This window comes from Passer domesticus, chromosome 10 (assembly GCF_036417665.1).
Source record: "Passer domesticus isolate bPasDom1 chromosome 10, bPasDom1.hap1, whole genome shotgun sequence".
Lineage (NCBI taxonomy): Eukaryota > Metazoa > Chordata > Aves > Passeriformes > Passeridae > Passer > Passer domesticus.
This window is the reverse complement of record NC_087483.1, coordinates 31255534-31271922: the sequence shown is the minus strand read 5'-3', so window position 1 is coordinate 31271922 and position 16389 is coordinate 31255534. Positions and strand designations below refer to the sequence as shown.

The 16389-nt window shown below is 36.2% G+C and overlaps 1 protein-coding gene across 4 annotated transcripts in view; it reads right to left on the bottom strand.

Moving 5' to 3' along the window:
- The window catches only part of PTPN4 (protein tyrosine phosphatase non-receptor type 4), a 106767-nt gene that overhangs the window by 27246 nt on the left and 63132 nt on the right, over positions 1–16389 (bottom strand). For all 4 annotated transcript variants that reach the window (XR_010369388.1, XM_064434957.1, XM_064434958.1 and 1 more), the window contains 4 exons: positions 12487–12659; positions 10047–10115; positions 3237–3371; positions 1874–2032 (listed from right to left, as the gene is read on the bottom strand). Coding sequence is in view for 3 of the 4 variants with exons in the window: in XM_064434957.1 (XP_064291027.1) it covers positions 1874–2032; positions 3237–3371; positions 10047–10115; positions 12487–12659 (536 nt within the window). In the remaining variant the exon portion in view is untranslated. The remainder of the gene's footprint in view (positions 1–1873; positions 2033–3236; positions 3372–10046; positions 10116–12486; positions 12660–16389) is intronic.

Here is a 16389-nt window from a genome sequence, read left to right as displayed (position 1 = left end):
TTTGGAATTTGAGGTTATAATTAGCTAAGGGAACTACAAGCACTATCTCTCCATTTAGTGTTGAATAGGATGTGCAAATGGAGAAAAGATGTACAATTAAAGGTTATATTAGCTAAGCTATAATATCCTTCTCAGCTGCATGGAAATTGTTAATTTCTTTTGCTATGTTGATTCCAAACTCATAAAGATCACCAAACCTACTGCCAGTCAGGTTAGCCCCTCTTTTTCACACATATAAATTTGATCAATAAATAAGACTTTCTGGCAAATTAGCACATGCACTACTCAAATCTTTTCAGCCAAAAAGGTCAAATTGATTAAGAAATAGCTTTTTGGACTGTAGAACGGTATAGTTTAAAATCATATAGCTACTCTGAACTTCATATGTACTATTTTCCTTCATAAATGGCAAATCTTGAATCAATAACATCAGCTTAAACCTTCAAAAGACGTTAATGGATTAATATATTTTTGAAAGTCAATGTCCTCATTCTTAGAAGTATCTTATACTAGAGAGCTATACTGGGATATTAAATTTTAGTTTCAAGCTTCCAAGAAGAGGAAAAAAACCGCCCAAAATGGAACCCCTAACACTTAGTGATGGAGGAGCAATACTTTTTTTGCTTGGGCATAAAAAGTGCAAAAACATGAAAAAGAACAGCCATAGTTGTACAAAACCACTTCCTCTCTTTCTAAGACTCATTTCTATGGAGACTCACTCAAGAAATCAAGTACTAAATAAACAAATCCTAAGAATGCTCAGGAAGAACTTGTACAACTTGAAGTAAAGGCATATGAATAAAAGAGAGTATTTTAAAATTGCGCTTTCTTCACTGTATCATTGTGTCAGTTAGTAAGGTTTTCTCATTACAGATGGAAGTCTTAGAACAGAAGGAACCTGACCCTCTGTGGCCTTTGGACAAGAAAACTGTAATATGAGAAAAGATTCTCATCCGTTCCAGTTCTGAGAGTCCTTTGGCATGGGAATATGTCAAAAAGTCCACCAAAAAAGGATAATTTACATGACTAGGTCAAATTAATATTACATAACCCTGAAAGTTAAGTAACTAGCTGAGGGTCAAATTGTAACTATTGTAGCCTATTGTAAAAAGCATCATATGCTATTTTATAAAACTTTAGGAATTTTGTATTCTACTTCCCTCCTAAAAATTACACTTTGTTGTTAAAATTTTTCCCCAATTAATCTGTATTCTGACACAATTTATTGAGTATTTCAGTATCTTTAAATAACTCAGTTGATTTTTTTGTTTGTCTTCCTTCTGGACCCAATACACAATAATTATTATGCCTATTGTATCCTACGGTAAGTAAGCTTACAGTATAAAGAATATTCAGCATTATCAAAAAAAAAAAAAAAGCCTGACAGTGTCAGCTTTAAAAATAAACTCTGTAACAATATACCAAATACACTAGCAATGCCCAAATGCCCAGGTGCCAAAAAGGTATTTTGGCTATGTAGTTTGTGAAGCTCACTTCTATGCCTTGACAAAAAGCAACATTTCCAAACTTGTGGGAATTAAAACTTTTCTTCAATTCTGTCAAAAACCCAACTTTTGATTTCACATCCAGACACTGATGGTCACATTACAGCAAACCCACAGCTTGGGTTGGTGGGGATGGCATTGCAATCCTGAACCTGGAGTATGTCAGACACAGGTGTTCAGTTCTGTATCATGTAGCCCTTTCTCACAGTAAGACCTACACTAATACCCCTAAATAACAACCACCTTTTTATTAGACTGCCTGGCTCTCCCTGACCCCACATGTACCAATAAATTCTTCAAGGCCAAGATCTCCGACTTCTCTTCAGCAGCCCTGCATGCCCCAGTGGCGTGGTAAGAGCAGAACTTACGGGGATGATTCCAGTATGATGCTGTTGGCCTGGGTGGAGGATGGAGATCTGTGATTTACAAATACTTCACTGGGGGAAGTGTGAACCACATGATCCACTAAATGTCCAACTGATGAGGGTCGTAACCGGGCTCCTTCTTGAGCGAAGGCAGAGTTGCGACTAAGAGGGAAAGCAGAGCAGTGCAATGTGACAAGAACAATAACATTGTTAATCTACATTTCTGATACCACCCACTAAAATGGGATGCTAAACAAATGATTTCCTCTCAGTGCAAGCACATGTTCATACACATATTTTTATTAAAATTTCAAAATTCACTGAATCAAGTACATGTTGTCAGATCAACATGTATTTCATTTTTTTAAGTTTTCAAAATTATTTTAATAAGCACTAAGGGCTATTTAAAAATTTATTTACTTTTCATTAAAGAAGCCTGAAACCATTATGCTCCAATGAACAAGCTGACAGGCCAGTCAACAAGAAGAAAAATGGATTCCTAAGAAGACAAATCCTGACTCTGTTCATGGCAGAACTTAATCTGGATCCATTAAGATGAACGATTTATCCCCTGCAACTTCCCCTAGAAGAATCATAAGCTTTGCACTGATAGTCTTATAATCTCTGGAATACAATATTTTCCCATTTGAAAACTAGCACAACAATATTAAAATTCTTTTAAACATACATTATTAAGTTTGTTATGCTTTAAGCATCATTATTACACAAATTTTCAGTAATTTTAAAATGCTGCAGTTATTTATAACATTGATCTTGTGAATAATATGCTGTAGAATCTTAAAATCTTGACGTTTATGTAATACAAAATTGAATAATACTGATTCTTAAGCAAGTTTCAGCACACTGATAAAATTGGTAACCCTCCAAAAGAAATCAGGAATATTTTTTCACTAACTTAAAACAGAAGGCTCTATCATATGAAGAGTGAACATTGAAAGGAAAGGCAGAAAAATTGAGAGGAGTAAACCTACAAGGATTTCCAATAAAGTAATTTTCCCCAATGTTTAAAAAAGTGGTATTAAATGAAATATATTATTTTTAAAATATCACACGGATTTTTATCATCAGAGTCTTTTTAAACCAAATCAATAACTTAGTTTTAACTGCGCTTGAGAAAACTCAAACTCTCAAATTTAGGGTAGTGTGATACATCCTACACTTTTTATAGGTCAAGCGAGAAGCACCTAAAAAAGCTTTTTTTGAATCTGAAGCTAAGTGTTACAGAGAATCATTCAGCACACATTTTTCGAAGCTATTTGTCTACATAACACGAATCCCTTTATTACACAAGTAGGTCACTCACATTAGGGTCACTTGTAGGGAGAGAAGGTTTGATGCTACTCACTGATTTGGGGTTCCAGGAGGGGACCGTGACGGGAGGCTCTGAGTTTCCAGCCTATCGTCAGACAGAGAGTTCCTACTCACTACTTCCCAATCCATCCCACTCATTACTTTCCGTGCCAAGGGTTTACTGGGGGATCTAGAAGAAGAAAGTCAAATGACCAACCAAAAATTGTATGATGTAAGAACAAAATTATATAAAACTCACCACAATGAAACTGATGTTCTATCACAGGAAACCAAATGATATGTAATAAAGGAAATGTAATAACGCAAAGCTGTATTTACATGGGCAGTTCTATATTTTCTCCATCTACTGTACTTCATTTAAGGTACTTTGAAAAGAATGCCACTGAAATACTAATAAACTACTGTGAGGGAGACAGCCCTGAACTCACTAGACTTTTAATGCCTCAAAGACCATCTGACTCAAACAGCATAATCACTGAGAGATCTGAACGTATTAAATGTAGAACAAAACCAAACAAAAAAACAAGTGAAAAAATCCCCTCTAAGTAACACAACTGTTTAGCCACCTCAGGAAAAATAAAGCAGTTAAAATATCAGGCCAAAACACTCACAAAGACTTTGAAGAACTGAAAGTGAGGTAATCAACAACATGGCAACAGAGTTACAAAGTTTTGTTTAGACATCAGGGATTTCAATCAAGACCACATTCTTTCTCCCAGAATGCACCTTGTCACTTGCCAGGCAGATGCAATAATATTCCTTAACTATTTAAACTTCTTTGTGGGTAACAGAACTTCACCTGGTTTTGTGCCAGAAATGTCCTTCAGGTTAAAGGTCATTCTCAGCAGCGCTTTCATACAAAAGGAATTTTCTACTTGTTGCCCTCTCTTGACATTAACAAAACTTTTTCTTCCCATTCTCCAGTCATTCCAGGATGCCTACAATCTCCTGCTGTTTCTTTCACCTCTTAAGCACAAATGAAACCATACTTATAATCTCTCATGAAAAACAACATTTCCCTTTATTACTGGAAAGCAGCAAATGAATCATCTGTGGTTGCTTTTTTCTTAGCATTGCATTGGATGGTTCAGTCATCCTGCAACTAAAAACACACCCAGACTTTCAGAGTTTGTTGTTTTCAACTGAAAATTCTTCAGCTAACAACAAAAATACTTTTAAACAATCCATATATGTCCTGTCTATTTTCTGTTATCAGGTTTTTACCTTACTTCTACTGCTTTGATGGTGCTACATAGTTCAGATTTCTCCTCTATCATTAATCAACCCTCTAGCTGCAGTGATATTTCAATCTTTTGTGACATAATTTCATTTCCATTTGCCTTCATATTCTATCACTACATTCTCCAGCTCTGCACAATGAGGTGACAACATTGTGTTGAGGTACGAGCAGTACAGCTCCATACACCCATACCAAAAAATAATTACTGTCACTGTCCTTGTGACACATGGTAACTGTTCTTTATCTTCATCATTGTTACTGGTTTACTGAAAGAGTGACTCCAGAAAGAAGGAACTTTGAGAAATTAAGGAACTACCTGCACACAAATTACATACTCTGAAAACGGGAAACTTGCTAACCAATATATTTTTGCATCTCAGGGAACTTAAAACTCAATGCAAGTCACCACCTTGAGCAGATAATATTGTCCTTAACATTATCAAAAAAATCTACAACAAAAACCAAACAAGTACTACCTGAATAAACTTCAATGACAGGAATAAGATATCAACACTGTTTGGTACTAATGGAGTGGTGGTGTTCTTGTGAAGGGTTTACTTTTATTTTTACCCCACCAAGCAGTCCTAAAAATGCATTGCATTCTGCTTTACTGCTCTAAAATCTTACTGAGTAATTGCTGACAAATTTCAGATAGTTAAGCGAGGTGGGCTATTCTAAATACTACTACTTCAGGTGTTATTTCACCTCAGGGGGAAAATCTAATAGTGTATTGATATTTGAAAAGAGGGAAAATATAAATTAATTCGTCAGGAGAAGCACATCCAGTTTCTTAGCATGCTTCACTATATTTAAGGAATAATAATTTGATTTTAAAATAATTAGCTTGGTATCAGATCCATTAAACCAAAAATCCAATTTACGTAATTTGCTTCAAATGTGAGCAACTCAAACCACTTTGGTGTCTTTCTTCACAAACATGTACATGCAAGCAGTTCTGAACAGGTAAAGGAACATGAAACTGAAATAGCAGAACTGAAATGCGTGTCTGAGTCCAGCCTTTCGTTGTTCTTTTATTGATCAGGGCTCTGATTAGCTGGACCCTGCTGACACTCAATCATCTGTTTGCAGCCAGCAGAGGAGCACCAAGAGCCAGCTCTGCCAAGAGGTGGATTTTACTACCAGCCAAAGAAAAGTCTGAGGGAAAAATGCAGAAGAATGTAATATAACCAATGCTGAATTAGGTAAGTGCAGCACTGCAGATACAGTATTTGCTGACAGACATGTAAAGGCAATTACTGAACCTCATTTACCTTCAGTGAAAAGGCAACAAATGGAATGTAGGAAAGTTGGAGGGGGGGCTTTTCATTATTTAACATGCAACAACAGTATAAGTGCACCATCCTCGCCTGTGTGAAACTAGATAAATTACAAAGAGGGACACAGGAGCATACAGGGTGGGGAAAAAAATCAAAGTTTTTCCAAAAGTTACATTTTTGACTGCTTCAAAAACCCCCACTGCTTTGTATCTTAAGCCGAAGTCTCTAACTACGTTTATGTTAACTTCCTCAATTGATACAACAAAGGAACACAACTCCAAATGAGCAAAGCATCACCTTCTTCCCTGTGAAAACATCCAATGTCAAGAAAACACTCACCTTTTATTGTGGATAGTCTGATCTTTCAGAAGATCACCTTACCACCATGATAAACAACTGCAGCGTTTATCACCAAAGCCTCGTCTCAATTATTTTATTAACAGCTCTAACCTCAGAGTCCCCACCCACTCATGTTTGTTGCCCCAATTTCCTGTCTTTGCAGAAATTTCAAAGAAAAAATTACCACACTCAGAACTCAACTTCTTAGTGCTGTGCCAATTTTAGTTCTCCTGTCAACACTTCTAAATCCAACAATAATGGTTTGTTTTTTTTTAAATTAACATTTAAGATTTGTTGTGAAATATACCTACAAATTTGTCCTTTATCTCTGACTTCTAACAATATTAAAATAATTTTTTCATGCCAGAGTGCAGCTGAGGAGATGGGAGAGGACAACAAAGATGCATAAAACTTTGAAATTTTAGAATTTTAAATTTCACCTCTGTCTGCTCAGCCTGGATGCTTCTATTGCACCCAGCACAGGCCACTGATAGTTGACAGAATAAGCCATTTTCAGATTTAATTTTGAGAGACATTCCTAAACGTTGGAAGCAGTCCCATCTACTTCAGTAGCAACATAAACTGAAAACTTTATCTGCCCCCAAGTCTTATGAGCTGCAATGTTACATACAAAAAATAAAGCCAAACACCCAAAACTGAGTAGCAGGGATGAAATTACATAATGCAACTAAAAAAACCCCATGACATTATATTAGCTCAGCTACAGTACAGAAAAGCCTTCAAAGACAGAATTTGTTTGGCATCCACAGCTGATGGGCTAAAATCTTGCAGAAGCTGGAAAGAACAAAGGTGTTGTTTGGGAATACAGGTGGGAATTGAAAAAATAATTTCTGGCCCAAAAAGAAACATAACCTGAAGCTACAGCCTTTGTATTTTGACAAGGAGTACAGGGAACACATTTCTCAGCAAAACTGACAAATACTGCCGCAGACCAAGAGGCTAAAACTACACACAAATCTGCAAGGTACATCTCACAAATGACATATGCAGTTTAAAGCACCTGAGATATTATTTAACAGACCTGAATAAGTGCATAATTGAAGCAAGACTGAATTTTTGGAAACAGAGACTCCAATTTTTGGTAGGGAGTTTGCATATACAAATGACTGACACCCTCTCACTCAAACTCCCTGCTCTCAGCTCCCCGTGAACACCAGAACTGAGCAGCCCTAGAATATTTTGCAAGGATTCTAAGAGAAAGCAGGGCCCTTTAAGAATTCGCTCAATTCATGACCTGATTGAATGTTTTTAACTCTTATTATCTACTTTTATTAAGTTTTTGGGAATTCTTATGGGGTTTGGTGGATTGAAAATATTCTGCAATAAATGAGGCCAAGAGAACAGCTGTAATGAAAATGATAAAAAAAAAAATCCCAAACCAACAAAAAAACCCTAAACAGCAACAACAGAAAACCAAAAACCAACCAAACCACCCACAAAAAACTGAAACAATAAGCAAGTGCTTCAGAATGCTGCACTTAGTGCTGCATGAGGATTAAGAAAACAGCACCTACATAATGTATGTGATTTATTACAGAATATATCCTTCACAGTAATAATTCCATGTTTAAAGGTTAAATGTAAATATTTCTAGAATTTAGAAAGAAAATCCTTCATCTAATTTCAAAGTAAAATCCTGAGAACAAACAGCTAAGCCTGCTTCCTGTAGGTTAAAATTGCTTGTTTTATTTAACTGGCTGTTAAAAAATTTTATTTCCCTGTCTCATGCTCTGCACCCACATTCCACTCAGCATGTAAAGGCCAGAGCAGCTAGTCATTACTTGTGGCAATCAACATTTCCCAACTTAGGGCAAACAGACCACTCTAATAACACCTCAGTGTAACTATTTATGTTAATTTCCTTATCATGAAATGACTCAAAGGTTTGCTTGGACAGCATTCGTTCAAATAAGGCAGTTTCTAATTAGATACTGTTAAGAAATCCAAACGTAAATCTGGATAACTCTATAAAAAAACCACCAAAAACATTTCTTTAACTGACCTTGAATAAATATTCTTAGGTAATAACAATAAAAGCAATAGCAATTATTTCAACTTAAATGCCCACCTAATTCTCAAGAAAGGCCTTGAAAAGCCACCAAAAGAACCCCACTGCCTGAGAGCTTAAAAAGCTGTTCAATGCTACCATGACTTTGCCCGATAAAGACACACCATGAAAAAGAAAGGCAGGTTCCAGGAATAAAACCCACACTGTACCTGGAAAATCTTAGAAAACAAAATTTATCCTCTGTATGAATACAAAAGGGCTGACATCTACTCAGCATGTCAACCTGAAATGCAAATGTTTAGAAGACAAAGAATTAATGTTCTTAAATTAAGTTTCTTGAACAACACTGTGTTCCAGAAATGTCTTCTCTTTCAAGCTTTTTCCACTCTTAAAAATATTAAAGGTCTTTAAAATTGAAAATAAATTAATTGCACACTGTCATGAAGAAGACAGAAGAAGAAACAGTGCATTTGTTAAAAGTCTTTTGAGATGCATTTGTTACAATACACCATTATTTCATTTCACTGATATAAACCTCAGACATGAGGTTTATGCCTCAGACATCAATCATCAACACTTCTTAGAAACTCAAAATATGTGGATAAATGCTCTATTTCTTAATAAAAAAGCAACAGCAAAGAACCAAATTCCTGAGGATGGAAGAGCCAAGCATTTTATTAACTAAAAGAAGTCAAGATTTATGAAAATAAGAGCAGTTACAGCCATGGCTTTTGACCTTATCGACTTCATCAATTTTATCCAACTATATATTATAAACTACAAGTGACCCCCAGCAGCCCTTTCTGGGTTTTGCTGCAAAGGGAAGAGTGCCATCTACTGCATAACAGTTACTGAAATGATAAAAATACTCCTTAAAACAACCTATCAGCTCTCCTCCACTCTCCTGACTTGTGGGGAATTGCCAAGTTCAGAATGCAACAAGAAAAACAGTTTTTAACTGATTCACACTTTAGTGAAGTAAAGCTCACCTGTCACAGGGCTGAGTCTCCTGAGTACTAAAAAAAGTAGCTCCAAGTACAAATCTAAATTCACTCACATTCCCAAAGTACATTAAATGGAGTAAAAAAGAATTTTACACAGAAAAAAATAGTTTTATAAAATCTACTTGTTGAACTAGCATGTTACAGCATTTCTGCCCCCAAACCTAACATGGAGCAATCTATATATGGTGGGCTGAGCTAAAACCCAAATTAGATTCTAATGCACAGAGGGAAAGAAGTGATAGAGACAGGGAAGGAAATCAAAGCAGAATTCACCAATGCTTTAGAAACAGCGTCTGCAGGCACTGGTAAAGTTTGCTGGACTTACTACTAGAAGTCTGCAAGCACAAATTTGAACTCCAGAGTTCCTTAAGTGGCAAAAAGACATTTCAGATCTCGGTAAAAGTAGTAGCACAAAGAAAGGACAGGGCTGCACCCTCCCCACAAGGATTCTATTAATGATCAGACCAAACTGACAAGTGGATGTAGCAGCTGCTTTACTTTGGAAAACAGCATCATAATTTCTGAAGAAATAACTAAATTTATGTCTCGAATCTTTCATTGCAATCACAAAACTGCCCAGGAGCCTGGAATAAAATTAAGTAATATATTTCCTGGTTAGCCAACTACTCTGTGACCAAATACCTTCAGAAGCAGCTCACTTTTCATAATAAAATGCCTCAGAGACTGCAGTGATAAAGCAGTTCTCACAAGTAAGACTCACTGTACTCATTTCTAAAGGAAATACACGTGTACAGTTGCAAGATATTATTACAGACAAAAATACCCATTAACTCAGTATTTTAATGGAGTCTTTTAACAGCAGGAGACCATTCTTTGTAGTAAAAACAGCACAAAGAGAGCTAATACATGTAACAACAAACTGTGTAGACTGAAGCCTATCCTGAGTTTTTTAAATATATAAATGGGGAAATATTAAGGAATGTAAACTACTTACCTTGCAAATACCCTGTCTTTATTTGCTCTTTCTTTACCATACTGCACAGATTGGACCTCTGTTCTCCCACTGGAAAGCAAAACAAAATCAAACCGCTAAATCCAACATGATTAAATAACAATTTATTTTTTAAAATTGAACCATCTCAACAAATGCCTAAATTCTGTTTTCAGTCATGCTCAAGCAACTGCCCTAGCTTCAGTACAGCATAACCTAAGAAAGCATTAGGTAGATCTTCTTTCCAAATAATTTTGGATGTAACAAAAGCTTTCCCTTCTGCATGCTTTTTTATCCAAAGCAATAAGAAATCTCTGCTTGGATCTTTGGGTGACACTTAATAATAGTTCCTGTTATAGCCACTGTTAAAAACTTACAGCATCTCTTCCATGCTCTTCCTAAACTATTCCCTGAATTGCTAGTGACTTAGTTGCTACTTAGTTTAGCAAAATAAGACAAAAAAATTACATGATAAGCACTTCAGGATTGTATTCTTCTATGCAACTTGTCAAAACTAAGTTTAGATCTTGAAACTTGCTGACTTTTCATATACGACCAGATGTCTTGTATCAAATCAAAGATTCTTTACAAAATTTCATTATTTCTCTTCTAGAAAAAAAATACATTTTTTGAGTATCTAGTAGCACTTAAGAATTGGTGACAAGAAACCAGCAACACTTGCTCATGTAGCCACTTCTCCATTAATAGCTTCAGAACAAGCACAGAGTCTCCTACAAGGATATTTACGAAACCAAAGAATCAGCTATTTCCACCTTCATATTACAGAACTACTAGATGTGTGAATACCTGTATTTTACTGCCTCCTTTTGATCATAATACATAAAAATGTATTTTAGATAGGAATTATTCATCATTTGTTGGCTAGAAATCTCTAGTCCAATTTACTGCTAACACTAGGTCACCTCTGGCCATGGCTTTGTCTAGCTGACTTTTGAAAGCCTCCACTAACAGAGAACCCACAGCCAGTCCAGGTAACTTGTTCCAGAAACAGAGCCCTTAAAAAAAAACTGAGCTCTTTGCCTCATGTCCACCCAGAATCTTATGGTGAAATCTCACCTGCCTGTTACCAGCACCTATGGGTCCATCAGTATTGACATTACCCTTGAAGCAGCTTTAGGATTGCTGCTGAATTCCCCCTTAGCTTCCTCTTCACCAGATTAAACAAGCCTAGTGCCCTCCACCTCTGTTTGTGGGCCATGTTATTCTTGTTATGCTGCCTCTCAACAAGCTCTCCAACTACTTGCAGAAATTCCAGCCTTTTGGCTGTTCCAGCAACTTAAATGACCTTCTTCGTTTTTATGCAGTTTCCCTTTTCATCTTATGTTAACTTAAGTTGAATGTCATTATCAAAGATCTATTCTGTAATAGTAACCACAAGGATTGAGGTTCAAAATCCTTACAGAAATGAAAAAGCTCCCTGAAATTCTCTACAGAAATATTCAGTCAAGTCTCAAACACTGTTCAGGATCCTAGAATGCTGTTTCTGAAATGGGTACTGTGAATGCTGGTCAAAACCAGATGCTATAAACAGTTAGCCACTGAATTACTTTCCTCTTTATACATTTATGCAATTCACAAGTGTGACAGAAATAGCCTGTTATTCTGTTTTCTAGCTTTTCATCATGTCCCTTTGTACGTCACAGACACTGCTGCCATTCTAGATGGATGATTAGTAGCAGCTCTGTTATTCTGTTTCAGGCATGATTTAAACCACTGGCATTCTGCATTACTTGCAGAGACAGTTAATTCAGTCACCAGAGATTTTTTTTTTTTTTTTAAATAAAAAGTATAAACCACCCATTCCAGCATTACAGGGATTATAGTTATTCCACAGTCATTCTGTGCACCTCCAAGCTTTTTGCCTGTTATTTTAAATTCATCCTTAAAGGTTATGGATTTAATTTCCTCCTCATTTTCTAAAGTTCTGGGTTTGATACAGAACATGCATGTTCTTTGTTTTCACCTAATTCCTATTTGTATACATGTAGATGAGTAGGCTTTACATGTACCAGCTTCTTTTCAGTGATTTTTATTTGGTATTTATTTAGATCTGTTTTGTTGCTTTTTCTGCATGCAGTATTTGAGACTCAACAGTTTTCAAAAAGACCAGGTCAAAGACTTTGAAGCTGTGAGACAACATTTTTAAGACAAACAACCCAGCAGGAGAACAGGCCAAGAAATGCAGCTTGGGAGACAATCTCAGAGCATTAGTGCAATAATGATCACCAATAATGTAATAAATATATTTTCAATCTTTAATAATTAGTGACCTTTGAAACTTAGGCCAAGAGGGAAGGGGAACAGTTGCAGGATTCAAAACCTACTTGAATTACGTTTTAATGCAGATTCCCAATAATTCCCTGTGTTTATTGATGAGCTCACTACTCATACTTTTTCCCATATATTTCCAATCAGCACTTACCAGTAACGGAACTTGGAACCCAAAGTGAAATAATGTGCAAAAAAGTTCTTCTGAGGTGGGAGTGGTCTGTCCAAACGGAAGAACGTGTGATGCTCAACACAAGCTTTCCACAAATTCTTACATGCTCGGTAATTCACCATGTTGAATCCCAGTAATGTTTCTCTAGATTCATGCTAAAAAAAGAGAAAAATGTATTTTAGATAAGAATTATTAAAAGTTCTTTTTGAAACGAAGAAATATTATTGGCTTTAGGGTATTTTTTTAAATAATGCGTTTTGAAGTGGTACTCCACCTTTCTATTAACTTTATGTACAACAAACCCTTTTGAAATACCTTTACAATTTCTTTAAAGAAATTTTTTTCTCCTGAGTTATTTTTGTTTTAAAAACAGCCTGCTCAAAGGTTAGCAGTCTGTTTAGTTATATAGAAACAAGTCTAAAAGGTATGACCCAAACTACATGAAAAGAATTCCATGATTTGGGAGCTCAAAGACAATGCACCTCTCTGTTCAAAACTACAGTTGAGTAATTGTCATGAACATGTGGCAGTTGGAGACTGGGAACAGGTATCGATCTCAAGAGCTACTGACAGCAAATACTTCTAAATGATTCTGGGAAATGAAGAAGCAAAATGACAAAGCAAGCTAAGCCATTCTGCCTGTTGAGAGAACTTGATAACAACCTCTGTAGGGCCAGAAATAGCAGCATTTTTCTTTCTCTTCACAGTACTAAATTCTCCCTAATATTTTGCACACCTTAACTGATTTAACGTAGTAGTAAAGTCCTTTTACAAATTAAGCTTTTGTTGGTCTGCTCATCTTCAGATCTGCTGAGAAACCAAGGCACAGAGACGTGCAATTCTTCACCCAGTGTTGTATTCAGGAACAAGAACAACACTATTTTCAGCCACAGGACAAATTTAGGGCAAAACAAAATAGATTTAAAACAAACAGCAAATTCTAACTATTTATTGAGGAAATTGAAGAAATTATATTCAAGAAATTAAATTCTGATATTTTCAGTTCAATTACAAAGATTACTTATATCTGTTTTTAATTTCTAAGTATTGCCAACTGTTCCCCGTATTTTCTAGACATTTTCTAGACATCTTCTAGACAAAACGATTTAAAAATTAGAAATCAGAAAAAAGATAACATAAATTAAGCCCATTACCTATGCAGTTATAAAAGGTTTTATCAACAATATAAAAGTCAAACAATATAAACAAGGTAGATTACTATTCTGCAAGAGAGCAAGTATATATAATTATGGAGTGCCTTCATCTGGATCCAGTAGAGGATGAAACAGCTAAGATTTTAGATTTTAACAAGTAATCATGATGTAGCAAATTTTCATGTTTTGTCAGCCTTTTAAACAGTTGGAAAAGAAAATTTGACAAGTTACATGAGCTGGTGATCATGCATTTTAATGTCATTCAAAGTACTATAATTATGGGCTGGGGAAAAAAAATATAACCTGCTGTTTCCCCTATTTTGTATTCCAGACAACGAGCTGATCTGAATCTCATTCCACCATCTGATCAGTAGATCACACATGAAGCATGAAGGAGGAGCTGGTATGGCAGAATGAGATGGAGCTGCAGCAAGATCAACTTAATTGTAATGCAAGACAGCACTTTCACAGGAACTTGGTGTGCTAGAGCTTTAAAGGTATCTTAACAATAGTTCTATTCATAGCTTTTAAAGCTTTCATTGCAGTGCAGGGAGAACTGATCCTCAAACCCTACCCTTCATCTCAATTACAGCTAGGAAACATTGTTTAAGGCAAAGAATAATATATGATATTGGCTCCTAAGTGCACTCATCCCTCCCTTATTCACCCTTGAAGGTTCTGTAATATTCCAGTGCAGCTTGGGCACTTGAAATGCATCTTAGCTGATGATTCTGGGGTGCAAGATCTGGTTCTACTGCTGGATTTAGAGAAAAGCTGACCCTGTATTCTTGGAAACAGCAGGCTTGAATCAATGTGGACTCAGCACAGGACCCCCAGCTGACATTTGTAATATCCATGGTAGTTCAGCTGAAAGCACATAAAGTTACAGGACAGTTATAGTGCAGCCCTGCAGCCCAAGGAATGCTTTTACAGCACAAGGCTCCAGCAAGATGCAGCATGTTCTATGGTCTGATAATGACATGCAGGCATTTCAGAGGGTTATGTCTGCTGAGATCAGTGTTAGACAGTGTCAGAGAGTCACAGCAGGATTCTGATCCAAAATTATTATCTTACTAATTGTGTCTGTGGTTTTTATTAAAGAGAGGAAAACAGTCTGCTTGCCATGGAGAGGAAGAGTGAAGCAGCTGGGATGCAATACTGGCAATGAATTTCTGAGCCCCAGCACAAAACTACAGCAAGACAAATAAAGGTAGGGTATAGTGAAGTCTAAGTCATCTTTGTGATTCCTATTGTTAAAAACACAAACCCAACAAAAAAGCAGACTGGATACTGGTGCTCCTCTCACACAGAACAGCTCAGTACTTGAATAAGCACCTTGAGTGGGGCCATTCATTCAAACCCACCTTTGCCCGCCTTGAAACAGTGACTCCAGAGCACTGCTCCCATCACTTGCTGCTCAGGAAAGAAACTGGGTTGAAAAACTTATTTTCTAATGCAACCTTTTTACTTTGGCTAAACAAGGAAAAATCAAAAAAAAAAAAACCCCAGAAATTTGTCGCTCTACTCTTTTGACTTCTTCTTAACCTTCTAATGTTTACCTGCTTGTAACGAACTTTCTCACGCACTTTATGTAAATAATTAATTGTTTTGCATTCTTTTATAGAGGAAATTTGAAAAAAAGGCAGTACACAAACTTTGATAGGGTTAGGCAGCAATCAAGTAGGTATCTAATGAATGCCAGTGCTACTTAAGATCAAATATGTGCTTGGGCTGATAAGTCTATGTACCACCTTGTGATTTCAGACCAAGTTCTATTCTAAAAGTCAGTCAAAAGGAGTCAGACAAAATTCAGAGCACAAATCCAGACACACAACGTATAATCAAAAAAAAAAAATCAAATATCTTGGCCACTCACTGAAACCAGGTTTCAGTTATGGCCAGAAACCTATCATATTGTTTAGTTCCAGACTCAAGTAATTTTTCAATGGACATCTGCCTTCTAAAGGAGCAAAAGAAAATGTTCGACAGCTTCTTTGGCTGTCAAAGAACCAACATCACAAAAACATGCTGGATGGCATTAAAAGCTTGATACTGGCTATTGAACTTACTATAACTAAGAGTGCAACTCAATAGAACCAGAGAAGTTTAGGGAAACATCTAGAAAAACAAAACTACTGAATTATTCTTAAGCAGCTTCAAAGCATGTAAGGGAAGCAGCATACAGAGCAGGCAGAACAAAGATAAGATGGACAAATGCTATTGAAGTAATGGCTCAGGGGGCTTCTAATGTTGGATGAAGAAGTCCTACATATAACATACTTTTCCCCCACAAAATCATAAGAAAAAAACCTACTCCAGTGGATATATGCTCCAGCCATATGATTGTCAGAATACTCCACCAGCTTCCACTCAAGATTGTACTATGCTACCGTTGGAAAATGACTGTGACTTTCAACTGCTTCATCTCCCTTCATTTAAGTGATTTATTTAAACACAGATATAATCTAATAAAAGTAGGCAAATAATTCTTTACTTATGTTGATGCCTTTAAGCTATGCCAAGTCAGCGAATAAATTTAATAGGCGATTATGAGATAAGGCACTTGCACTTTTGAGGACAGTTGCAATTAAAAGCTCTCAACACTTATTAGCAGTATTTGAAAAATATCTTTTTAGAATTATATAAAAGTGTATGCAGCCCAGTTGGGAAAAAATAAAACCAGTGGAAAATTCCTTTCCCAAGTCCACTAACGTATTATTGTACAGCATCT